This window comes from Hemiscyllium ocellatum, chromosome 16 (genome assembly GCF_020745735.1).
Source record: "Hemiscyllium ocellatum isolate sHemOce1 chromosome 16, sHemOce1.pat.X.cur, whole genome shotgun sequence".
Classification (NCBI taxonomy): domain Eukaryota; kingdom Metazoa; phylum Chordata; class Chondrichthyes; order Orectolobiformes; family Hemiscylliidae; genus Hemiscyllium; species Hemiscyllium ocellatum.
Window position 1 is genome coordinate 87,599,010 of NC_083416.1, and position 26,315 is coordinate 87,625,324.

A 26,315-nucleotide genomic window follows, 5' to 3' on the forward strand; every position below is an offset into this window, starting at 1 on the left:
ACATCCAAATGATTCACCAACTGAGTCCTGATTTACTGACCCATGATTATCAGGCTGTAACTGATGAAGCATCATACTGATTTGTTGCTGACATGATTTTTGCCTCTTCACTGCAGAAGTTCTAAATTCCAACTCTATGGTTCCAATGGGTATTTACAGTGAGATCACGCAATCTGTATCGCATTGCGGATACCTATACAAGACATCAGCCATGACAAAACTACCCAGCAGCAAGAAATGCAAAGATGGTAGGTGATGGATATCCAGTAACACTGGCCACATGCACAATGTTAACACAGTTCAAGGGTTTTCTGGAAGTTGATTATAATGAGAGAATTTAGGGCGGTTCACTTATTTCAAATTTTTTATTGTTTGGATATTGATGGTGTTGACGTGGCAGTTTTTATCGTCCATTCTTAGTTACTTTGAGAGAATTAAGAGTTAACAATTACTGTGAAAATTAAGTTCTCATGCTGATTGGACGATATTAAGAATGGCAGGTTCCATCCTGTATTACCTTGTGGTTCCCAACTATGTGAAATAACTACATTTTCAGTCAACACTGGAACTTGGTTCTTGTGGTACAGTGGCATTGTCCCTACTTCTAGGCTAGAAGATTCATGTTCAAGTCCCAACTGTTCTGAAGATGTGTCAGAGCATCTTTAAATCGGTCGATTAGGAAAATATCTCAAAACTAGAGCTTTCATCAATTGTACTTACAGTGCTCTGTGCAGTGTACAGCAGTGAGTGATGTCACATTGCAGATAAATATTTATACATACACATGAAAATGTAGTTCTTTAATCATGATGGAATAATGTTAACAATGTAGCACAATCCCTGAAAAATATCAACATACCACATCCCAGCAATTTGCAATTTCTCTCAAACAAGCAACCAAACTCATTAGATTCTGGGTTAAGATTGTTCAAACATGTTTGACATTGACCTTTTTACATTCACAGAGAACACTTGCAGTTCTCAATCTGGATACAATTTAAATCCAGACCCCAGAGCTATAAAAACAGTCTCTCACCTACAATAAACCCCCTAATTGCTCTTTGGAACAAATTATTGCTTGAATGAAAAGGCTTCTTGTTGCAAATGTTAAATTTCAAATTGACATGTGCTGTTTTCTCTCAGAATTCCAGAAGCAGTGGTGCTCTTTGGACAGGTCCCTTCTTTTCTACGAAACAGATAAAAGTACTGAACCAATTGGGACAATTAAAATGAATGACATTGTTTGTATTGGAGTGAGCAGACCACAATCACTAGCCAACTCTGGCCCGACAGACAGGTACTGGAGAATTTAACAAAGTTTTTGTCACAATTGGTTGAAAGCCATGCAGTCTCTGTAAAAGTGGAGAAAAGACAGACGTCAATAATATGATTTTGCTATAATATTTTACAAGGTGCAGTCAATTTTGTCAGTTAAAAGGTACAGTCAGTTATGCTTGTTGGATTTGGATGTTGTTAATGCAATTCAGTTTCTTATTCCTTCAGATCTGCTGATTATTTGACTTTGAGTGTATCCACCAGTACATGGAATGAACTTTTTGAAATCTATATTGATTGGCAGGATGTCAGTGATCTGCCCAAGTCTGCATTGTTCCCTGTCATTGTCTGATTGCCCTCACAAGGCAATTGTGCAGTTTCTTGAGCTACTGTGTTATGAGGGCAATCAAATAAGGTAACCCTAACGCTAATCTCGCTTGTATCATAATGAACTCATGACTCTGAGTGGACTTTTACCAGTGCCTGGTGGCAGGAACAGAGGTGTAGAGGTAAGAAACTAGTAGGAAATGGGCAGCTCCTTGGTACTCTGACATCATTAGGTAGGTTTTCCAACAGTGACTTGGGTTTGATGGCTCACACCACAAAGGGGGGCAGCCACTTAAAATGTTTCACATTGCAATTAGGGACAACTCTTTGGGCAGGCGTGATTTTGGTCATGGCAGAGTGCTTCTATCTTCCGTGTGTAGCTGATTGCCTAACTAATGGTGAATGCTTTCCTCAGGCTGAATAGCCCATTGAAAGGGCCACATGAAAGAAAGTCAGTGGTTCAGACACCACACCATGTTCCTTTAACAGCTCCCGCCTCCCCACAAGACAGCCCCCCCATAGCCAGAGGACTTTGCCTTTGCTTCACCTTCTACCTCAACCTATCACAACTGTTTTTCACATACCCCTCAATTGCACCTTCATTTGAGGCAGTTTCTGACCTCATTCATTACCAGTTCTCCTGATGTCTCCAGCATCACCAATATCTGTCTTCAGCCAATTTGATTCACTCCATGTAATATCACGAAACAGTTGGAGGCACTTGATACTGCCAAGGTTATGAGCCCAGACAACATTCTGGCAATAGTACTGAAGATCTGTGCTTCAGTACTTGATGAATAGAAAGGACCTCTGGACATCTTTGAATCTGGATGGCAAGATGGGTCAAATGGCCCCCTTCTGTGCTGTATCATTTCTGTCATTCTATGGTCATGCAGTATCAATGGAGAGTGAAACCAACTTAATGTTTCGAGTCCAGTATGACTGATCTTCAAACGTGAAATGAGCTGGAACCATAAAGTGTCTTTTCGGCTGTTGACAGATCATAAGACCATAAGATATAGGAGTGGAAGTAAGGCCATTCGGCCCATCAAGTCCACTCCGCCATTCAATCATGGCTGATGGGCATTTCAACTCCATTTACCCGCATTCTCCCCGTAACCCTTAATTCCTCGAGACATCAAGAATCTATCAATCTCTGCCTTGAAGACATCTAGTGTCCCGACCTCCACTGCACTCTGCGGCAATGAATTCCACAGGCCTACCACTGAAGAAATGTCTCCGCATTTCTGTTCTGAATTGACCCCTCTAATTTTAAGGCTGTGTCCACGGGTCCTAGTCTCCTCACCTAATGGAAACAATTTCCTAGCATCCACTCTTTCCAATCCATGTATTATCTTGTAAGTTTCTATTAAGTCTCCCCTTAATCTTCTAAACTACAATGAATACAACCACAGGATCCTCAGCCGTTCTTCGTATGTTAGACCAACCATTCCAGGGATCATCCATGTGAATCTCCGCTGGACACGTTCCAGTGCCAATATGTCCTTCCTGAGATGTGGGGACCAAAACTGGGCACAGTACTCCAAATGGGGCCTAACCAGAGCTTTATAAAGTCTCAGTAGCACAATAGTGCTTTTATATTCCAACCCTCTTGAGATAAGTGACAACATTGCATTCGCTTTCTTAATCACGGACTCAACCTGCATGTTTACCTTTAGAGAATCCTTGACCAGCACCCCCAGATCCCTTTCTACTTTAGCTTTATGAATTTTCTCACCATTTAGAAAGTAGTCTATGCTTTTATTCTTTTTTCCAAAGTACAAAACCTCGCATTTGCTCACGTTGAATTCCATTAGTCATTTCCTGGACCACTCTCCCAAACTGTCTAGATCCTTCTGCAGCCTCCCCACTTCCTCAGTACTACCTGCCTGTCTACCTAACTTCGTATCATCGGCAAACTTAGCTAGAATGCCCCCAGTCCCTTCATCCAAATCATTAATATATAATGTGAACAGCTGTGGCCCCAACACTGAACCCTGTGGGACACCACTTGTCACCGGCTGCCATTCCAAAAAAGAACCTTTTATCCCAACTCTCTGCCTTCTGTCAGACAGCCAATCCTCAATCCATACCAGTAGCTCACTTCGAACACCATGGGCCCTCACCTTGCTCAGCAGCCTCCTGTGTGGCACCTTATCAAAGGCCTTTTGGAAGTCTAGATAGACCACATCCACTGGGTTTCCCTGGTCTAACCTACTTGTCACCTCTTCAAAGACTGGGAGGAAGATCAAGTGGAAGACCTCATGAGGGTGCCCACAAAGAGGCAAAGGTGACGATAAGGGTGATAAAAGGAGAGGTATTGATTTAAAATAAATGTAAATGTTATCTGTGAAAAGGACAAAATGTGTTCAGTGCCCTGAGAGCAAAGTCAGCAAGACATGGCTCAGGCCAGTGTCTTTGGGGGTAATGTTTGTTTTAAAGAAGTAGGAGGATGCAAATTGTTAACAAAATGAAAGACTGAAGTCATGCTCTGAAGTGCTTACCATTGAATCACAGAATTCTTTACTTTTTTTCTACACTAACTCTAATCCATTCAATGCTATTTTGAAATCCTCAATTGAAAATGCCTCCATCATATTTATGGGGAATACATTCCATACCCTTGCCATACTTGTTGAATAGTTAGTCTGTCATGTAGAATGATGTCAATCAGTCTAGGTTCAATCCCAGCTTTGATAGACATCTCCATGAGGGTACTGTATTTTTGGACTTAACCTTTGCCTGAGATATGGTGATCTTCAGGTTAAGCCCTATCATCAGTTGTCTATCTCTAATGTGAGATTGGGGCGATGGTGTTGAACTTGCTGAATGGAAATGCTTTATCTCACATTCCCCTTCATTTGTTTGTATGTCACTACAATACTATGAACTCTCATTCTTGTTCCATTTATAAGTGGGAACAGTTTCTCCCTATCTACTCAGTCCAATCTGTTCATGACTGTCAAATTGCCTATCAGCCAAGGGGAACAGTCCCAACTTTTTCAGTCCATCCTCATCACAGAAATTTTCATTCCTGAATCATTTTCTGCACTCTCCAATGTGTTTGCTTCATTCATATAATGTTGTGTCCACAGCTGTACACAATCCTCCAGTTGAGATCTAACAAAATTATACAAGTTCAACATCACCTCCCTGCTCTTGGACTGTACACCCCTACTAAAATATTCTGAGGACACTGTCTGTTTTATTTACTACTCTCTCCTTCTATGCCTGCATCCTTTTAGACCTGTATCTCCTATTTTGCATTGTCTTTCAATATTCTTCTGACCAAGGTGCATCACTCACACTTCTCTGCATTGAACTTCATATGTCACCTATTTGCCCATTTTAGAGCAGTGCTTGAAAATGTTTCAAGGCTACTTCACCACTTCTTACCATAATCTTAGAGATATCACTTCTGGAACTTCTGATTGAAGATTGCTGTGAATGCCTCAGCCTGATATGTTGGGCTCTTCCATCATTGAGGATTGAGATATTTGTGGAGCCTCCTCCTCCAGTGAGTTCTTTAATTGTTCATCACACTTATTACTGGATGTGGCAGGATTGAGGAGCTTAGATCTGATCGATTGGTTGTGCAATCATTGAACATTTTCTACTGTATTTTACGATGGATGTTTGATAAGCAGGTCATTCAGAGCTGCAGCTTCACCAGGTTGAACCTCTTTTAGGTATGCCCTTCAGCACTCTCCACTGAAACAGGGTCGATCCCCTGAGCTGGCTGTGAGCCTGAGGAGCATGACCAGCCATGTGTTCACTTCTGCAACATCACCTGGGCCTGGTATCACTTCCAAGTTTCTTGCTGGGGATTCAATATTCCTTGGCCACATCATTTCATATAGCTGTGGGTTTCACTGTGATTTTTGGGATTGAAATTAAATGAGGTCTTGAGCCTGTGGATGGCATTAGCAAAACCAATCCACAATTTTCTCCAAGGTGGCCGCTTCCAGACACACGTGTATTTAAGAATAGTAGGTGAGCTTCCAGCACTGACAACTCATTTTGCAGCTGAAACTCTTGTTCAAACTTTCTTTAGATTTTAACCACAATATATCAATGATGAACTAAGAAAAAGAAATGTGAATGCTAGAAATCTAAAATAAAAACAGAAAAAGCTGAAAAAAACTAAGCAGGTCTGACAGCATCTGTGGAGAGAATGCAGTGTTAACATTTTGAGTCCCATTTCAGTGGACCCAAAACATTGACTTTCTTTGTCTCTCCACGGATGCTATCAGACCTGCTGAGTTTTTCCAGCAATTTCTCTTTTTATGTCAGTAATGACTTGTGTCATATAAATTCTACTTTGTGTAAAATTGAGATAATTCAAAACATTGCTCTGTATGTCTTGATCAAACTATTACTTTATTGGACAAAAATTCTAAGATAACAAGTTCAAAGTCTCCTTAACCCTGACCCAACCTTGGACGTAATATCTCACAAATTAATGAATAACTTTCCCATTATTTATAGCAATACCCCAGTGAACTCCAGCACAGTTCACATTGAGCTTTTCTTTTAGTCAAATTACTGGTAACCAACATTGGATTTCATTTATTATTTCTGTGTTCGATGAAACTAAGGCAATAACTTTCAAAATAAGGATGCTCTGCCATATCACAATATAGAAATTTCATGCTGTGTTGGGCATCCACCTTTGCTGACATCTATGAGCAGAGCTATTAACTTTTGACATGAATGGTCTAATCCTTCAGGAAGTTTTCATGTGACATTGTGGCTCTTACCTATTTAAGAGCACAGTATTTTATTCAATATCTTCATCAGGTCATGATTCGGTTTTAAATAATCTGAGAAGTTCCTGGAGTCTCAATCACTCAATTTTTTTTTCTATCTTCATTAGGTTTCGATACACATTCGAAATTTTTCTCACTTCAGAAAAGCTTTTTCAGTTTGGCACAGATAACCCTGACAGCCTACAGATGTGGACAAGTTCCATTGCAAAGGTACCTCATGATTATGAAATGTACCATACATCCAGCAAGAACCATGCTATCTTTCTGTTATTTTCCAACAATATATTTCTGAACTTCACTGGCGAATAGGGTGACATGGTGACTCACTGGTTAGCATTGCTGCCTCACAATGCTCAGGACCTGGGTTGGATTTCTTCCTTGGGCAACTGCCTGTGCAGAGTTTGCACATTCTCTATGTCTGTGTGGATTCCCTCTGGTTGCTGTGGTTTCCTCCCACCGTTCAAAAGACATGCAAGTTAGGTTGTGTAGCTATGCTGAATTGCCCATCGTGACTAAGGATGTCTGGGCCTAGATAGGTTAGCCATGGAAAATGCATGGTTATGGGTGGGTCTGGGTGGGATGCTGTTTGAGCGATTGATGTGGGTTTGATGAGCTAAATGGCCTGCTTTCGCACTGTAGATATTCAATGGATTCTAATAGCAATGAAATCCAATCTAAGGTATCAGCTGGCCTGGTTGAGACAACACTCCAGTCCTAGATGATGTAATTGATTCCTCAACACAAAGGGTCTTGAACTGCGAGCACTTTATTTTTCTAAACATAATGTCTTCTTGGCAGTTTCTTCCAATCGTCTTCCATTCTCTTGATTTTAGATTGCAGTCAGCTTGCTTTTTATTTACGTCTGTCTATGTCTTTCCTTTTCTTTTTTTGCCATGACCCTTCAATGTTATACTTCGAGGTACATAAACATCATTTTCTTTTGATGAGAGGGTCTCTTGATATATCCAGTGTCATCAACAATTTTTCTTTACGTTGTTGACTAACCAATGTAATATTTCCAGCATGGTTTATTTTTATTGTCAGAATTGTAAAGTTTTGCACCTCAAAACCAATCCACTAGTACCTTTGCATGATGTCATGTAATTATGACACTATTTATAAAGTCATCCAGCCATAAAGCTGTGAGCATGGAAACAGACCCTTCAGTCCAACTCGTCCATGCCAACCAGATTTCCTAAATAAATCTAGTCCCAGGGAAGGTGGTAAAAGAGAGAGAGGTGTGACATTGTTAGTCAAGGTCAGTATTACACTGGCAGAAAAGACATTTGATGAGGACTCATCTACTGAGTTAGTATTGGTTGAGCTTAGAAACAGCTTTCACTCTGTTGGGAGTTTTCTACAGGCCTCTGAAAAGATCTAGAGATGTAGAGAAAGGATTGCAAATATAATTCTGGATAGGAGCGAAAGTAACAGGATAGATGTTATGGGGGTCTTTAACTTTCCAAAAATTGACTGGAAACGCCATAGTTCAAATACCTTAGATGGGTCAGTTTTTGTCCAATGTGTGCAGGAGGGTTTCCTGACACAGGGCAAGAGTTATAGCTGGGGGAATGGCATTAGGATGAGAATATGCAAGGTTTAGGATACATAGGATGCAGATGGAAACTGTAGGGCATGGGCACAATTGAAATGTGGAGCATGTTCAAGGAACAACTACTGCATGTCCTTGATAAGTATGTACCTGTCAGGTAGGGAGGAAATGGTTGAGTGAGGGAACCGTAGCTTACTAAAGCAGTTGAATCTCTTGTCAAGAGGAAGAAGGAAACTTATGTAAAGATGAGACGTGAAGGCTCATTTAGGGCACTTAGAGTTATAAATTAGCCACAAAGGACCTGAAGAGCTAGCTAAAAGGAGCCAGGAGGAGACATGAGAAGTCTTTGACAGGATCAAGGAAAACTCTAAAGCTTTCTTTAGGTATGTCAGGAATAAAAGAATGACTAGGGTAAGATTAGAGCCTGTTAAGGACAGCAGTGGGAAATTGTGCATGGAGTCCAAAAAGATAGAAGAGATGCTAAATGTATATTTTTTGTCAGTATTCACAATAAAAAGACAATGTTGTTGAGGAGAATACTGAGATACAGGCTATTAGACTAGATGGGATTGAAGTTCATAAGGGGGAGGTATTAGCAATTCTGAAAAGTGTGAAAATAGATAAGTCCCTTGGGCCAGATGGGATTTATTCTAGGATTCTCTGGGAAGCTAGGGAGAAGATTGCAGAGCCTTTGGCTTTGATCTTTATACCGCTATTGTCTACATGAATAGTGCCAGAAGACTGGACGATATGAAATGTTGTCCCCTTGTCCAAGAAAGGGAGTAGAGACAACCATGGTAATTATTGACCAGTGAGCCTTACATCGGTTGTGGATAAATTGTTGGAAAGGATTACAAGAGATAGGATTTATAATCATCTAGAAACGAATAATTTGATTAGGGATAGTCAACATGGTTTTGTGAAGAGTAGGTTGTCCCACAAACCTTATTGAGTTCTTTGAGAAAGTGGCCAAACAGATGGATGAGGGTAAAGCAGTTGATGTGGTGTTTATGGATTTCAGTAAGACATTTGATAAGGTTCCCCACGGTAGGCTATTGCAAAAAATACAGAGACATGGAATTGAGGGGGATTTAGCAATTTGGATCAGAAATTGGCTGGCTGAAAGAAGGCAGAGAGTGGTGGTTGATGGGAAATGTCCATCCTGGAGTTCAGTTACTAGTGGTGTACCGCGAGGATCTGTTTTGGGGCCACTGCTGTTTGTTATTTTTATGAATGCCTTGGATGAGGGCATAGAAGGATGGGTTAGTAAATTTGTGGATAACATGAAAGTTGGTTGAATTGTGAACAGTGCCGAAGGATGTTGCAGGTTAGATAAACTGCAGAGCTGGGCTGAGAGGTGGCAAATGGAGTTTAGTGTGGAAAAGTGTGAGATGATTCACTTTGGATGGAGTAACAGGAATACAGAGTACACTACTGGGCTAATGATAAGATTCTTGGTAGTGTGCATGAATAGAGAGATCTTGGTTTCCATGAAAGTTGCCACTCAGGTTGATGGGGATGTTAAGAAGGCATACAGAATGTTCTTTTTTATTAGCAGACAGATTGAGTTTCGAGCTATGTGAACATGCTATTACATTGTGCAGTTACATTTGGAGTATTGCATGCAGTTCTGCCCATCGCATTGTAGAAAGGATGTGGAAGCATTGGCAAGAGTGCAGAGGATGTTGCCTCGTATGGAGGGAAGGTCGAATGAGGAAAGGCTGAGGGACTTGAGGCTGTTTCTGTTAGAGAGTAGGAGGTTAAGAGGCGACTTAATTGAGACAAATAAGATGATCAGAGGATTAGATAGTTTGGACAGTGAGAGCCTTTTTCCTCGGATGGTGATATCTAGCATGAGGGGACATGGCTTTAAGTTGAGGGTGATCGATACAGGACAGATGTCAGAGGTAGGTTCTTTACTCAGAGAGTAGTAAGGGCGTGGAATGCTCTGCCTGCAACAGTAGTAGATTCATCAACTTTAAGGGCATTTAAATGGCAATTGGATAAATATGTGGATGATAATGGAATAGTGTAGGTTAGATGGGCTCCAGATTGGTTTCAGAGGTTGGCACATCATTGATGCCAAAGTACCTGCACTGCGCTGTAATGTTCTCTGTCCTGTGTTCTATTTTCCAGCATTTGGGCCATATCCCTCTGAACCCTTCCTATTCATAGACCCATCCAAATGCCTCTTAATTGTACCAGCCTCCGCCACTTCCTCTGGCAGCTCATTGCATACACGCACTACCCTCTGCGTGAAAAAGTTGACCCTTAGGTCCCTTTTAAATCTTTCCCCTCTCACCTTAAACCTATGTCTTCTAGCTTTGGATTCCATTGTCTATTCACTGTATCCCTGCCCTCATGATTTTATAAACCTCTTTCAGGTCACCCCTCAGCTTCCGAAGCTCCAGGGAAAATAGCACCATTCTATTCTGACTCGCCTATAGCTCAAATCCTCCAACTCTGGCAATGTGCTTGTGAATATTTTCTGAACCCTTTCAAGTTTTAACATGTCCTTCCTATTGAAGGGAGACCTGAATTGCATGCAATATTCCAATACCCTGTACAGCCGCAACATGATTTCCCAACTCATATATTCAATGCACTGACCAATAAAGGCAGGCATGCCAAATGCCTTCTTCACTATCCTATCTACCTGTGAATCCACTTTCAAGGAACAATGAACCTGCACTCCAAAGTCTCTTTTTTCAGCAACACTCTGTAGAACCTTACCATTAAGTGTATAAATCCTGCCCTGATTAGCCTTTCCAAAATGCCGCACCTCACATTTTTCTAAATTTTTCTGTTTGTTAAGACTCCATAAGGTTTTCTAGAAATATAATGACATTAAAGAAATTATTGTTCAAATTGACTTTGTCTCCTCTGATTTAGGGCTTTACTGGTTTGAGTTTGCATAGCTTTTTAAATTGTCAATTTGATCGCATTGGAAAACTGCATTATAAATCCATGCGAAATCCTGGACAATGGCAGGAAGGCTGGTTCATACTTAATAAATCCAACCTGAAATTCTGCTCAGAAGAGGGTGGACTGGAGGAAGAGATTGTTAACCTCAAGAGACTCCAAGAACTGAGTGAGTGACATTAACACCAAGATTCCAGTGTTTGGTTTGCCTTACGTTTGTTCTGAGAAGATAAATGCAAGGATTTTGCTTTTTCTTAATTCTCAGTTAACCTTTGAAATGATGGATATTATTTCTGTTAATAGCCTGAATTATTATTATTGACGTCCTTTGAATCATTGCGAATGCAATGGCTTCGCATTCAGAATTGGAGGTTCTGTGTACTGCAAAACACTCTGCAAAGAAAAACCATGCATCTCTTTCCCCAAATCAGAGCGCAAGCAATTTTAAGTGAATATAGATCAAACCTGAAAAACAATGACTCCAGTGTACTGTGCAGGAGAATTCTTCCCTATACCTCTGAATAGTAAGATGTCACTTTTCATCAGCTCCCCCATCTTGAGAGAGATGAGAGGAATTAGATCAAATGTCTGCTCTCCCCACTGCATGACATCTGCAAAATAGCTCTGAAAATTGTAACTTTTTTGATTTCTTCAATTTCAATATGTCACAAATCTGACTGCAGAAAGCTATGGAGGGAGGGACTTGGGAGTCCTCATGCATTTACCGCAAAAGCTAGTGCATAAGCAGGAAATAAAGAAGGCGAAAGGGATGTTCATCTTAATTTCAAAGGGAACTGTGTTAAAAAATAGGGAGTTCTAGCTAAAACAGTACAAGGCACCAGTTAAAACATATCTGGATGCTGTGAACAGTTTTGGATCCTTAGTTAAGGAAAGGCAGAACATAGAACTAATAGAACTATACAGCACAGGAATGGGCCCTTCAGCCCACAATGTTGTGCTGAACATGACACCAAATTAAACTAATCTCTTGTGCCTGCCCTTGGTCCATATCCCTCCATTTGTTGCATATTTAAGTGCTTATCTAAAGGTCCCTTAAAAGCACTTATTGTATCTGATTAGATTAGATTACTTACAGTGTGGAATCAGGCCCTTCGGCCCAACAAGTCCATACCGATCCGCAAAAGCGCATCCACCCAAACCCATTCCCCTACATTTACCCCTGCACCTAACACTACGGACAATTTAGCATGCCCAATTCACCTAACCTGCACATTTTTGGATTTTGGGAGGAAACTGGAGCATCTGGCGGAAACCCACGCAGACACGGGGAGAATGTGCAAACTCCACAGTCAGTCGCCTGAGGCGGGAATTGAACCCAGGTCTCTGGCGCTGTGAGGCAGCAGTGCTAACCACTGTGCCACCGTGCCACCCAAAACTGTGCTTCCACCACCAGTCCTGGCAGTGAGATCCAGACTCTTACAATACTCTGTGTGAGAAACAACCATCCCTTTACATCTCCTTTGAACTTTCCCACTTTCACCTTAATGGATGCCCCCTAGTATTAGACATTTCAACTCTGGGGAAAAGAATTCTGACAGTCAACTCTGGCTCATAATTCTGTCAAGACTCCCTCAGCCTCTGATGCTCAAGAGAAAACAACTTGATTTTTCAAGCCATATAGTCCATACCCTCAAATCCAGGCAGTATCGAGCGGCATGGTGGCTCAGTGGTTAGCACTGATGCCTCACAGCGCCAGAGACACGGGTTTGATTCCAGCCTCGGACGACTGTCTGTGTGGAGTTTGCATCTTGTCCCCATGTCTGCATGGGTTTCCTCCGGGTGCTCCGGTTTCCTTCCACAGTCCAAAGATGTGTGGGTGAATTGGCCATTCTAAATTGCCCATAGTACATCTGCAGGTTAAATGCATTAGTCAGGGGTAAATGTAGGATAATAGGTTGGGGAAATGGGTCTGCGTGGATTACTTTTCGAAGGGTCAGTGTGGACTTGTTGGGTGAAGGGCTCGTTTCCACATTGTAGGAATCCTGGTCAACCTCTCCTGCATTCTCTCCAAAGCCTTCACATACTTCATAATTGAACAATTACTCTATGGCCTAATCAAAGTCTTATAAAGCTACAACATGACATCCTGACTCTTGTACTCAATTCCTCAACCAATAAAGGCAAGCATGTCATATGCCTTTTTTACCACCCTGTTTCTTGCGTGGCCACTTTCATGGAGCTATGGACTTGAACCCCAAGATCATTCTGTATATGAATGTTGTTCGGATTCCTGCCAATAACTGTATACTTTTCCTTTACATTTGATCTCCCAAAATGCAGCACTTCACACTTACCCACATCAAACTCCATCTGCCATTTCTCCACCTATATCTGCAACTGATGTATATTCCACTGTATCCTTTGACAAACTTCTAGTCTATCCACAACTCCACCAACCTTTGTATCATCTGCAAGCTTAATAACCACCCATCTACATTTTCATCCAAGTCATTTATATATATATATATCACCATTAGCAGAGGTCCCATATGGATCCCTGTGGAACACTATTCGTCACAAACCACCAGCCTGAACAATACCCTTCCACCACTATCCTCTGTCTTCTATAGGCAAGCCAATTCTGATTTCATGTGGCCAAGTCACCATGGATCTCATGCATCTTAATCTTCTGGCTGAGCCTACCCTGAGGGATCTTGTCGAAAGCCTTACTAAAATCCATGTAGACAACATCCACTGCTCTACCCTCATCAATCACCTGAGTCACCTCCTCGGAAATTTCAGTCATGTTAGTAAGACGTGACCTGCCCTACACATAGTCATGCTGAGTGTCCCTAATTAGGCAAACCTTTTCCAAATGTGCATAAATCATATCCCTAAGAATTCTCAACCACCAATGTGAGATTTATTGGTCCAAAGGTTCCTGCAAAATTCCCTATTTCTCTTCTTGAACAAAGGAACAACATTAGCAACTCATCAGTCCTCTGGGACCTCTCCACTGGCTAGTGAGGAAACAAAAATCTTGGTCAAGGCCCCAGCAATCTCCTCTCTTAACATTGTCAGTAACCTTGGGTAGATATCAGGCTCAGGGGACTCATTCAACTTAATGCTCTTCATGAGGTTGAAAACCACGTCTTACTCAAAATGCCGTAACATATTAGCATGGCCCGCCCAAATCTCACTATTCCCCAGATCCTTCTCCTGGGTGAATACTGATGCAAAGTCCTCATTTAGGATCATACCCACATCCTCTGCCTCCAACACAAGTTCCCTCATTTATCCTTGAGTGTCTTCTCCTGAGTTATCCTCTTCCTTTTAATGTATCGAGGGAATATCTTGGGATTCTCATTCACCCTACTAGCCAAGGTCATTTCATGGCCCCATTTTGCTCTTCTCATTCCCTGCTTGAGTTCTTTTCTGCTTTCCTTATACTTCTCACAGAATCTGCCTGATGTTAGCTTCCTAAACCTTACATATACTTTATTCCTTTTCAGTAAATTCACAATTTCCCTCACTATCCAAGGGTCCCTTACCTTACTAACCTTGTCCTTCCTCCTTACTGGAACTGCTTGTCTTGGACTCTCCCCAGCAGGTCTTTAAACAATTCCCACACGTCAAATTTGGACTTGCCTGATAATATCTCTTCCCAATTAACACTTCTATTAATGTAGTTTGCCTTCCCCCAATTTAACACTTTTCCACAAGATCTGATTTATACTTCTTCATAGTTATCATAAAACTTAAGGAGTCGTGATCACTGTTTCCAAAATGCTTCCCCATTGAAAAGTCAGTCACCTGGCCAGGCTCATAACCCAATACAAGGTCTAGAATGGCCTCTCCTCTAATTGGACTATCCACATACTGTTTCAAGAAAGATATCCTGGCATTGGAGGCAGTCCAGAGAAGGTTCACTAGGCTGATACCTGGTAAGGGAGGGAGAATTTTGTGAGGTTGGGATTGTACTTAATGGAGAAAGTGAGGACTACAGATGCTGGAGATCAGGGTCGAGATGTGTGGTGCTGGAAAAGCACAGCAAGTCAGGCATCATGTGAGCAGGAGAGTCGACATTTCGGGCATAAGCCCTTCATCAGCAATGTCGGGTCTCCAGTTCCTCAGATACTGTCTGACCTCTTGTACTTAATGGAGTTTAGGGGAATGAGAGATGGCCTTACTGAAACATAAAGATCCTTAGAGGATTTGACAGGATGGATGTGGAAAAGGTATTTTCCTCTTGTCATGATTCAGAAATGCCAGTGTTGGGCTGGGGTGTACAAAGTTAAAAATCACACACCAGGTTATAGTCCAACAGCTTTGTTTAGGAGCACTAGCTTTCGGAGTGCTGCTCCTTCATCAGGTGGTTATGGAGTATAAGATCGCAAGACACAGAATTTATAGCAGAAGTTTACAGTGTGATGTAATTGAAAATATATATTGAAAAAGACCTGGATTGTTTGTTAAGTCGCAGAACATTTAAAAGTTACATTCTCAAGTGAACTTTAACAATTGGTGTCATGTGGGCCCAGGTAATGCACTGAAGGTGTGAGCTGCCCTGTGTGAGGCCGTCTGTGCCACAATTCTCAATCTGATTCTAATCTAAAACATGGATTTACAGAATCTTACATAGATTCATGCAGTTTTTGAGCAAAATAAAATGTAATTCTGCAAGTACAAATTCACCCTACAAACCTATATGTGTATGTATGCATGTGAATGTGTGTGTGTGTGGTGATGGGGAGGTGGGGGTGGAAGGGTGTTATGAGTGTCTGTGAGAGAGTGTCTGTATGTGAATGTGAGTGTGAATGTAAAGGCGTTTAAGTCTGTGAGAGGGTGCATGTGGGAGCGTGGGAGTGTTTGAGCATATGAGAGAAGGTCTGCGTGAGTGTGTGTGTGTGTGTGTGTGTGTGTGTGTGTGTGTGTGTGTGTGTGTGTGTGTGTGTGTGTGTGTGTGTGTGTAGTGCAATGGGGTCACCTGTAATGTGACATGAACCCAAGGTCCCGGTTGAGGCCCTCCCCTTGGGTACCGAACATGGCTACCAGCCTCTGCTCGGCCACTTTTCATTGTTGCCTGTCGCGAAGTCTGCCCTGGAGGACAGTCACCCAAAGGTCCGAGGTCGAATGTCCTGGACTGCTGAAGTGTTCTCTGACTGCGAGGGAACACTCCTGTCTGTTGATTATTGTGCAGTGTCCATTCATCCATTGCTGTAGCCTCTGCTCGGTCTCACCAATGTACCATGTCTCAGGGCGTCCTCGCCTGCAGTGTGCGATGTTGGCTGAGTGACATGCGTACCTGCCACATACACGGTGAAAGGTGGCCCCCATGCGTAATGGTGGTATCTGTGTCAACACTCTGACACATCTTGCAGCGTCCACTGTGACAAGGTTGTATGGTACACCCACATGCATACATACACATTTAAGTTTGCGGGGTGAATTTGTACTTGGAGAATCACATTTTACTTTCCTCAAAAATTGCATGAATCCATGTAAGATTCTGTAAATCCATTTTTTAGATTAGAATCTGTCTAACCAATTAGAACCAGTGGCATAGACAGTCTCACACAGGGCTGCTCACATCTTAAGTGCATTATCTGGACCCACATGACACCAATTGTTAAAGTTCACTTGAGAATGTAACTTTTAAATGTTCTGCGACTTAACAAACAATCCAGGTCTTTTTCAATATATAATTTCGGTTACATTACACTGTAAACTTTTGCAATAAATTCTGTGTCTTACAATCTTATACTCCACAACCATCTAATGAAGGAGCAGCGCACCGAAAGCTAGTGTTTCCAAATAAACCTGTTGTACTATAACCTGGTGTTGTGTGATTTTTAATTTTTCGTCTTGTGGAAGAGTCTAGGACCAGAGGGCATAATCTCAGAACATAGGGTCACACATTTATGACATGGGATGAGTAGGTCTTCTCTGAAGGTTGTGAAATTGTAGACTATTTACCGTAGAGGACTGTCAAGGCTGGGTGATCAAGTATATTCAACATTGAGACTGATAAATTTTTAATCAGCCAGTGAATCGAAGATTAGGGAGAAAAAGCAGGCAAGTGGAGTTGAGGGTTAACATATCAACCATAATCTAATTGATTGACACAGCAGATGCAATGAGCAGAGTGGTCCACTTCTGTTCCTATGCTTTATGTTCGAATGAATGCGAAAGGCAATATACAAAGATAAGGAGTAGAAAGGGTTTACTCCAGAAGCCTGTGTGTAGCAATATTTTAATATGTATTGACATCAGTTCTTCAAAACATTAACCCAGTTCTCAATCTGTTTTTATAACAAAGAGGGATGAATGAAATGCTTATTGGATATATCTGTATAATAGAAATCTCATTTTTTTTTGTATTGTAATTCCTTCACAAACAGCTTTCACCGTTCTGAATGAAAACAGTGAGAAGAAGGAAGTTTTAAGGCTGGTTGATAAGGAAAGGTGAGACAAGCCACACAATAAACCAACAGTTTAAACATTGAAAAACAGTGCAAGTGACTTGACATTCAGATTTTACATGCCATGCACTGACAGCTTTATGCTGACTGCATTTTCATGACCTCCAACAGCGCCGTACATTTTGCCAAATTTACTACCTTTGCGAACAGCAAATGATTTGAAATAGTCCCAGTTATCTACACCTTTATTTCCCTTGTAATTTAAAATTAAAACACAAGTAGGCAACTGTTTACTTGAGGCATTTACTCTCAGGGTAACAATGTGGGTATGTAGCTGTCCTGGTTGTTCTTGATCATTTGGCAGATATTTAGTCCTTCACAGAATGGTGGTAAATGCTTGATTTAAATAAGACAAGGTACTGGTATATTATGGAGAGTATAAAGCCAGGAAAATATTTTCATCATTTGGATTTTGAACAAAGGGCATTGGGTGTTAGTTTATTTTTGTGAAGATGTTTAAAAATTAATTGGATCAGCTTTTCTCAAACTGTGATTTTAAGCCAATATGTGTCAGAGAGCAGGGGACTGCAAAGCTTCCTGGAGTGTTAGAGGACATTTGTTTATAATATAGGGGTGCATTACAGCAGATAGAAACACTAAACTATTAGGTTAGCAGAATCTATGATGAGCAAGTTTCTTTAAATTTAGTTCTAATGTTTTTTGTTTCGGTTTGAAGGGGATCTGACAGAAGTCAGATGCAAATATCAATTGTAATCAGAAAAGGAGGTTCTTCAGAGCAGTTAAAGGGATAAAGCACTTTAGTAAAAGGGGATAGTTTGTGAAACTTTCAGATCAGGCCTGTTTTGTTCAAACTTTGTAGATTATTATAAGGCTGAGAAAATTTAAGCTCTCAGTTGTGAGTGTATTCCAGGGAATAAACTTTGCAACTCACTGGACAGGAACCAAGAAAAAACAGTCCAGTCAAACTGACAGATTTGATAAAGAGGGAAAATGTCTCTGAATTGTGATTGATTATAAAGTGATGGTGTTGGGGACTAGATGGATTTTGTTTTAACTTGTGTTTTGACATTTTTCAAATTGTGTTATATTTAGATGGCTTGGTTTGGTTAATTTTATTATTATTTCTTTTGTATAATAAACTTTTGTTTTATTGTTGAAGCCAGATCTGCAGCATTGCCTGCTTATGTTTCAGTGCAAGACTATTGTGTTAAATATGACCTATTGAGCCAGATTTCATTCTGGGATTTGACTTGTCCAGTTGTAATACCAGCTGGGATCATTACAAGTTGATATTTACTGTATAACACTCTCTCTCTGTTTACAGAACATTGTACCTGCACGGAGTGACACGTCTGGATTATTCAGTTTGGTGTGGTGATATTCAGAGAGCTGCAGGCAGCCGAGGAAATGCCCTTAGTGATCAACAGCTCAGCAGGAATGATATCCCCATCATTGTTGACAGCTGCATTGCCTTCATCACCCAATATGGTGAGTGAATGTCAACACAAGAGGCCATTGAAAAAAGGTTTGGACTCACATTTTAGAAATGAATTACTTATTCACTGGAGCCAGGCTGCCGGTGAGGGTGGCAGTAAACCGAAGGCAATCACTGTTGCAGAAGCTGCAAAAGTCATTGTGGGGTCATTCCTATGTAACTATGTAAGTCAGGTTCAGTTGGGAGTGGGTAAATTGCAGCTCCCCAAATGTAAACTTTAAAAGTATCCATCATATTTCCCCATTTTCAGGGTTACAGCAGTGTGGTTAAAACATAATTTACATTAAAACATAAAATGCCTCAACTGCATTTATCTCCTCACTCTCCATGCCCCATCTGTGTTTGTAATGCCCTTTACCCACCTCCACATCTCTAAAAAAAGTGCAGTGCAAAAGGATTTGGGTGTTCTTACGTATGAAACACAGAAATGTAGCATGTAGTTGCAGCAAGTAATTAAGACTTTTATCCTTCATTTCTCGGGGTTTGGAGTTTAAAAGTAGGTCTTATTAAGTCTTGTCACAACTTTGCAGGATGTTGCTGAGGCTACACCTCAAGTACAGTGTCCAGTACTGAAACTGGCATTTAAGAAAGGACATCCCTCTATACTGAAGCAGTCCATGCTTAAATGCAACAGTATAGAACAAAGAGAACAAAGGACAAAGAAAATTTACAGCCCAGGAACAGGCCCTTCAGCCCTCCAAGCTTAAGCCGATCCAACTGTACTGTCTAAACTTGTCAGTCAATTCCTAAACATCTGTATCCCACTTACTCACGCATCTTAAATGAATCTACTGTGCCTGCCTCTACCACCTCTGCAAACACCCACCACCCTCTGTGTGAAGTACTTGCCGCATGTATCCCCCTTAAACTTTCCACCTCTCACCTTGAAAGCGTGACTTCTCGTTATTGAATCCTTCACCCTGGGAAAAAGCTTGTCTCTATCCACCCTGTCTGTACCCTTCATGATTTTACAAACCTCAATCAGGTCCCCCCTCAACCTCCTTTTACATAATGAAAATAAACCTAACCTACTCAACCTCTCTTCATAGCTTGCACCTTCCATACCAGGCAACATCGTCGTAAACCTCTGCACACTCTCCAAAGCGTCCACATCCTTTTGGTAATGTGGTGACCAGAACTGTACATAGTATCCTAAATGTGGCTGAACCAATGTCCATGTACACCACGTCAACTGCCCTACCCTCATCTACATGCTTGGTCACCTTCTCAAAAAACTCAGTGAGCTTTGCGAGACACAACCTGCCCTTGACAAAACCACATTGACTGGCTGAAATCAAATTGTTGTTTGCTAGATGCTTATAAATCCTATCTCTTATAATCCTTTCCAAAATCTTTCCTACAACAGAAGTAAGGCTCACTGGTCTATAATTACCTGGGTCATCTCTACTGAACAAGGGCACAACATTTACAAACCTCCAGTCCTCTGGTACTAAACCAGTAGACAATGATGACTCAAATATCAAAGACAAAGGCTCTGCTACCTTCCCCCCAGCTTCCCAGAGAATCCTCAGATAAATCCCATTTGGTTCAGGGTCCTTGTCCGCTTTCACCTCCTTCTAGAATTGATAACACCTCTTCATAACTAACCTTGATCCTTTCTAGACTAATATCTAGTAATTTATTCTTTTCTGCTACAATATTCTCCTTTTCCTGAGCTTTAAAATATATGTGAAGTATCGTGTTTCAGATGCAATGCAACTGTTCGAACTACTCAACGTTAAGCCAAATTATTGAGTAAAACAATAAAAATAATTTATTTACACACAATAGTTGAAATGCAAACAAAGGAAAGCGGGATCTAGGATAACTTAGCTATTGGAAAAAGTTACCAAATAATATATACAGTACCAAGCACTAATTAACTGTTCCAATAACATCTCATAAATACATCCCTTAGCAAAAAGGCAAATCCAAACACAGATTCTTACATGCAGCTCTCTAATCCAGAAGGAAAAAGCATTAAAAAAAAGTTCAGGAAGAATAGCAGCCGGGAATCATTCACTGAAGCTTTCAATTCTTTTTAGACCCCAGTGGCTTCTAATGTTACTGATAAAACCAAAACCAAGAAATCTGGATCTGAGAGAGCTGGCCACACCAATTCAGGTTGCTTCCATTATTCCAACTTAGAAAAAAACCCAAGGCCTCACATGTTTACTTAAGTCTTCTTCTGTGGCCAGTTCTGCACGTCTGCCTTACAACCTGTCTTTAAAAAAATGACAAAATAACCTTTTAAAGTGACAACATCATCACACCATCTCCAATAAAAGACCGTCTAACCACCATTCCTTCAAATTCAGTGGTGTTACCATCACTGAATTCCACACAAACAACAACCTTGGGGTTACTGTTGATCATAAACTCAACTGGACTATCCACATAACGGCTACAAGACTCGCTCAGAGGCTAGGAATACTAGGGCAAGTAACTCACTTCCTAACTCCTCCAAGTCTTTCCATTATCTACAGGCACAAGTCAAGAGTGTGATGAAATATTCCCCACTTGCCTGGATGACTGCAACTCCAAGAACACTCAAGAAGCTTGACACCATTCATGACAAAGCAGCCCACTTGATTGGCACCACATCCACAAGCATCCACTCCCTCCACCACTGATGCTCAGTGGCAGCAGTGTGTTCTATCTACAAGATACACTGCAGAAACTCACCAAGGGTCCTCAGACAGTACCTTCCAAAACCACAACCACTTCCATCTAAAAGGACTAAAAGCAGCAAATATGTGGGAACACTACCACTTGCAAATTCCCCTCCAAGTCACTCACCTAGAAATATATTGCAGTTTCTTCACTGTTGCTCGTTCAAAATCCTGGAAATCACTCCCTAAAGCTCCAGCAGGTCAAGAAAGCAATTCACCACCACCTTCACATGCCAACTAGGGATGAGCAATAAAAATATTGACCAGTCAATGACACCCATGTCCTACGAAAAAAAAGATTCAAAACAGATTCACTCAGCTGATTCCTGGCATGAAGAATTTTACTTATCAAAAGTAGTTAAATGAGTTAGCCTTCAGTCATTGAGTTTAGAAGAACAAGGGAGATCTTACTGAAGCATGCAAGATTCTAAGAGGGCTTGAAAGAGTAGATGTTAAGATATTTACACTCATGGGAAAATCTCAACTAGGGGACAATGGGTTAAGCACAGGGTAGGTGTAAAGTCAGGAGCAAGGCCCAATTAGCTATAGAAGGAATGCTAGGACAGTCCAGTAGCTGTCCAGTCCAGAATACATGGGCAGGATAACATGGGCAGTCCAGAAAGCTAAATTGTATTAACTTTAATGCAATGGGTTTGACTGGTAAGGCAGCTAAACTTAGAGCAGTGAGCTACATATGGAAGTTAATATTGTTGCAATCGATGAGATATGGTTGAAGGAAGGACAGAACTGGCAACTCAACTTTCCAGGATATAGATGGTTCAGGTGCAATCGTTGAGATGTGAGAGAAGTGGGGTATTACATTATTGACAAAGAAAGCCAACACTGCAGTAATGATGGAGAATGTCCAAGAAGGGCCATTAAATGATGGGTAGAGCTTTAAAATAAAAGGGAACAGTTACTTTGCTGGAATTACAATGGAGGCTTCTCAACAGTCAGAAGAAGATCAAAGAGCAGATATGAAGACATAACACAGAAAGGTGTGAGAGAAACAGGATTAGGGTGTTTCAATTTTGCTAACATTAACTGGAATCACCTTACTACGAAAAGAAAATGGGAGTCTTTTAATTGTAGAGTTTTAAAGTCTCACTTTTTAAGTTAGAGTTCAAAACAGCGTGTTCCTTGAAGAGTGAAGTGCAAGCAACCCTGGATGGCCTGGATATCCAGGGTTTGATAAAGAAAACGAAGCAAGTATGTATCAAGTACAGTGCATTTAAAACAAGATCACTGATTCCCTACAGTGTGGAAACAGGCCCTCAGCCCAACCAATCCACACTGACCCTCCGAAGAGTAACCCATTTGACCGATTCCCCTACCTTATATTTACTCCTGAACCTACACTATGGGTAATTTAGCATGGCTAATTCACCTAGAACATAGAAATAGAAAACATAGAAAAAATACAGCACAGTACAGGCCCTTCGGCCCTCGATGTTGAGCCGACCGAAGCCTACCTAACCTACACTAGCCCAATAACCTCCATATGCTTATCCAATGCCCGCTTAAATGCCCATAAAGAGGGAGAGTCCACCACTGCTACTGGCAGGGTATTCCATGAACTCACAACCCGCTGAGTAAAGAATCTACCCCTAACATCTGTCCTATACCTACCACCCCTTAATTTAAAGCTGTGTCCCCTAGTAACAGCTGACTCCATTAGCGGAAAAAGGTTCTCACTGTCAACCCTATCTAAACCCCTAATCATCTTGTACACCTCTATCAAATCTCCCCTAAACCTTCTTTTCTCCAATGAGAACAGCCCCAAGTGCCTCAGCCTTTCCTCATACAATCTTCCTACCATGCCAGGCAACATCCTGGTAAACCTCCTCTGCACTCATTCCAATGTCTCCACATCCTTCCTATAGTATGGTGACCAAAACTGCACACAATACTCCAGATGAGGCCGCACCAGAGTCTTATACAACTGCAACATGACCTCAGGACTCCGGAACTCAATTCCTCTACCAATAAAGCCCAGTACACCATTTGCCGTCTTCACAGCACTATTTACCTGGGTGGCAACTTTCAGAGATCTGTGTTCATGGACACCAAGATCCCTGTGCTCATCCACACTACCAAGTAGCCTACCATTAGCCCAGTAATCCATCTTCTTGTTACTCCTACCAAAGTGAATGACTTCACACTTAGCTACATTGAACTCCATTTGCCACCTTTCTGCCCAGCTCTGCAACTTATCTATATCCCGCTGTAACCTGCCACATCCTTCTTCGCTGTCCACAACTCCACCGACTTTCGTGTCATCCGCAAACTTGCTCACCCAGCTTTCAAGCCCCTCCTCTCGGTCATTTATAAAAATGACAAACAGCAATGGTCCCAAAACAGATCCTTGTGGAACACCGCTAGTAACTGCACTCCAAGATGAACCTATACCATCAACTATACCCTCTGTCTCCTTCCAGCCAGCCAATTCCTAATCCAAACCTCTAATGCACCCTCAATGCCATAGCTCCGTAGTTTTTGCATTAGCCTACCATGGGGACCTAGCCTGCACATCTTTGGACTATGGGAGGAAACCCATGCAGACACTGGGAGAATGTGCAAACTACATGCAGACAGTCACCCAAGGCTGGAATTGAAACCAGGTTTCTGGCACTGTGAGGCAGCAGCGCTAACCACTGAGCCACTGTGCCGCCCTAGCTGGGGAAGGAGGACCTTCAAAAGTATAGCGAGTGTAGGGGATTATTTAAAAAGGATGTTCGGAGGGCAAAGAAGGGCTACAAATTATCTTTAACACGTGAGAACAAGGAAAACTCTTAGGCTTTTTATAAATATATCAAGAGTAAGAGGATAACCAGGGAAAAAGTGGGACTTATTTGAAAGCAAAAGGGCAATCTATGCAGGGAACCAGAAGGCATGGGTGAGGTCTGAAATGAATATTTCTCATATGTATTCACAGTTAGGATGGTGATGTTCTCAAATATATTAAGATTAATAAGGAAGAGGATTTAGGTGTTTTAGTGGCCATAAAAGTGTTTAAATCCCCTGGATCTAAAGAGATGCAGCTTCTTGAAAACTGCATTAGGGAACTGGAGCTAGAGCTGGATGAACTCTGGATCCTTCAGGAGGCAAAGGGGGTTATTGAGAGGAGCTACAAGGAGGTGATCACACTTCAGGTGCAAGAAGAAGGTAGATGGGTTACAGTCAGAGGATGGAAAGGGAGCTGGAAGGCAGTGCAAGGAATCTCTGTGGCTATTCCTCTCAACAATAAGTATACCGTTTGGATACTGTTGGGGGGAATGCCTTACCAGGGGTAAGCAATGGTGCACAGGTCACTAGTACATAGTCTGTCCTTTTTGCTCAGAAGGGAAAAGGGGAGATGAGCAGAGCATTAGGCATTGGGGACTCCACAGTCAGGGGAACAGATAGGAGGTTCTGTGGGAATAAGAGAGACTCACGGTTGGTGTATTGCCTCCCAGGTGCCAGGGTTTGTGTTGCCTTGTATTGTGTTTTTGGAATCCTTGAGGGGGAGGGAGACCAGCCCCAAGTTATGATCACAGCAGCACAAACGACATAGGTAGGAAAAGGGATGGGGATTTATGGCAGACATTCTGGGAGCTAGGGTGGAAGCTTAGGACTAGAACAAACAGAGTTATCTCTGGTTTGTTGCAAGTGCCACGTGCTAGCAAGGCGAGGAATAGGGAGAGAGAGGAGTTGAACACGTAGCTATAGGGTTGGTGCAGGAGGGAGGGTTTTGAATACCTAAATAATTGGGGCTCATTTTGGGGTAGGTGGGGCCTCTACAAATAAAATCGTCTACACCTGAACCAGAGAGGTACCAATATTCTGGGGTGTAAATTTGCTAATACACTTCGGGAGGGTTTAAATTAATTCAGCAGGGGGATAGGAACCTAAATTGTAGTTCCAGTGACCAGAAGGTTGAGAGCAGTGAGGGCAGAAAATAGGTTTTGAGGTTGCAAGAATTCACCGGCAAGCAGGAAAGTGGTTTGAAGTGTATTTACTTCAATGCCAGGGAGTATCCGGAATAAGGTGGTTGAACTTGCAGCATGGATTGGTATCTGGGACTTCGATGTTGTGGCCATTTCAGAGACATGGAGAGAGGAGGGACAGGATTGGATGTTGCAGGTTCCATGATTTAGATGTTTCAGTAAGAACAGAGAAGATGGTAAAAGAGGGGGAGGTGTGGCATTGTTAGTCAAGGACAGTGTTACGGTAGCAGAAAGGACATTTGAGGAATCACCTACTGAGGTAGTATGGACTAAGGTTAGAAATAGGAAATGAGAAGTCACCCTGTTGGGAGTTTTCTCTAGGCCACTGAATAGTTCCAAAGATGGGGTCTTTAACCTTCCAAATATTGGCTGGAAATACTATAATTCGAGTGCTTGAGATGGATCAGTTTTTGTCCAATGTATGCAGGATGGTTTCCTAAAACAGTATGTAGACAAGCCAACAAGGGATGAGGCCACATTGGATTTGGTAATGAACCTGGCTAGGTGTTAGATTTGGAGATCAGTGAAGACTTTGGTAATGATGACCACAATTCAGTTAATGTTTCATTTAGTGATGGAAAGAGGTAGGTGTATAACAAGATAGGGCAAGAGTTATAGATAGGTGAAAGGCAATTATGATGCAATTAGGTAAGATTTAGGATGCATAGGATGGGGAAGGAAACTGCAGGGGATGGGCACAATTGAATTGTGGAGTTTATTCAAGGAACAGCTACTGCATATCCTTGATAAGTATGTACATGTCAGGCAGGGAGGAAGCGGTCGAGCGAGGGAGCCATGGTTTACGAAAGAAATTGAATCTCTAATCAGGAGGAAGATGAAAACTGGGATGACAAGTAAAATCTCAGTTTGGGCCCTTCAGAGTTACAGGTTAGCCAGGAAAGACCTGAAGAGA

At 41.7% G+C, this 26,315-nt stretch overlaps 1 protein-coding gene across 2 annotated transcripts in view; it reads left to right on the top strand.

Annotated features, from left to right (window-relative positions):
• arap3 (ArfGAP with RhoGAP domain, ankyrin repeat and PH domain 3) overlaps positions 1-26,315 on the top strand; it is a 344,677-nt gene that overhangs the window by 218,931 nt on the left and 99,431 nt on the right. For both annotated transcript variants that reach the window (XM_060837460.1, XM_060837459.1), the window contains exons 12-17: positions 117-248; positions 1,144-1,297; positions 6,479-6,581; positions 10,816-11,014; positions 17,208-17,271; positions 18,574-18,737. In XM_060837460.1, coding sequence (XP_060693443.1) covers positions 117-248; positions 1,144-1,297; positions 6,479-6,581; positions 10,816-11,014; positions 17,208-17,271; positions 18,574-18,737 — 816 coding nt within the window. The remainder of the gene's footprint in view (positions 1-116; positions 249-1,143; positions 1,298-6,478; positions 6,582-10,815; positions 11,015-17,207; positions 17,272-18,573; positions 18,738-26,315) is intronic.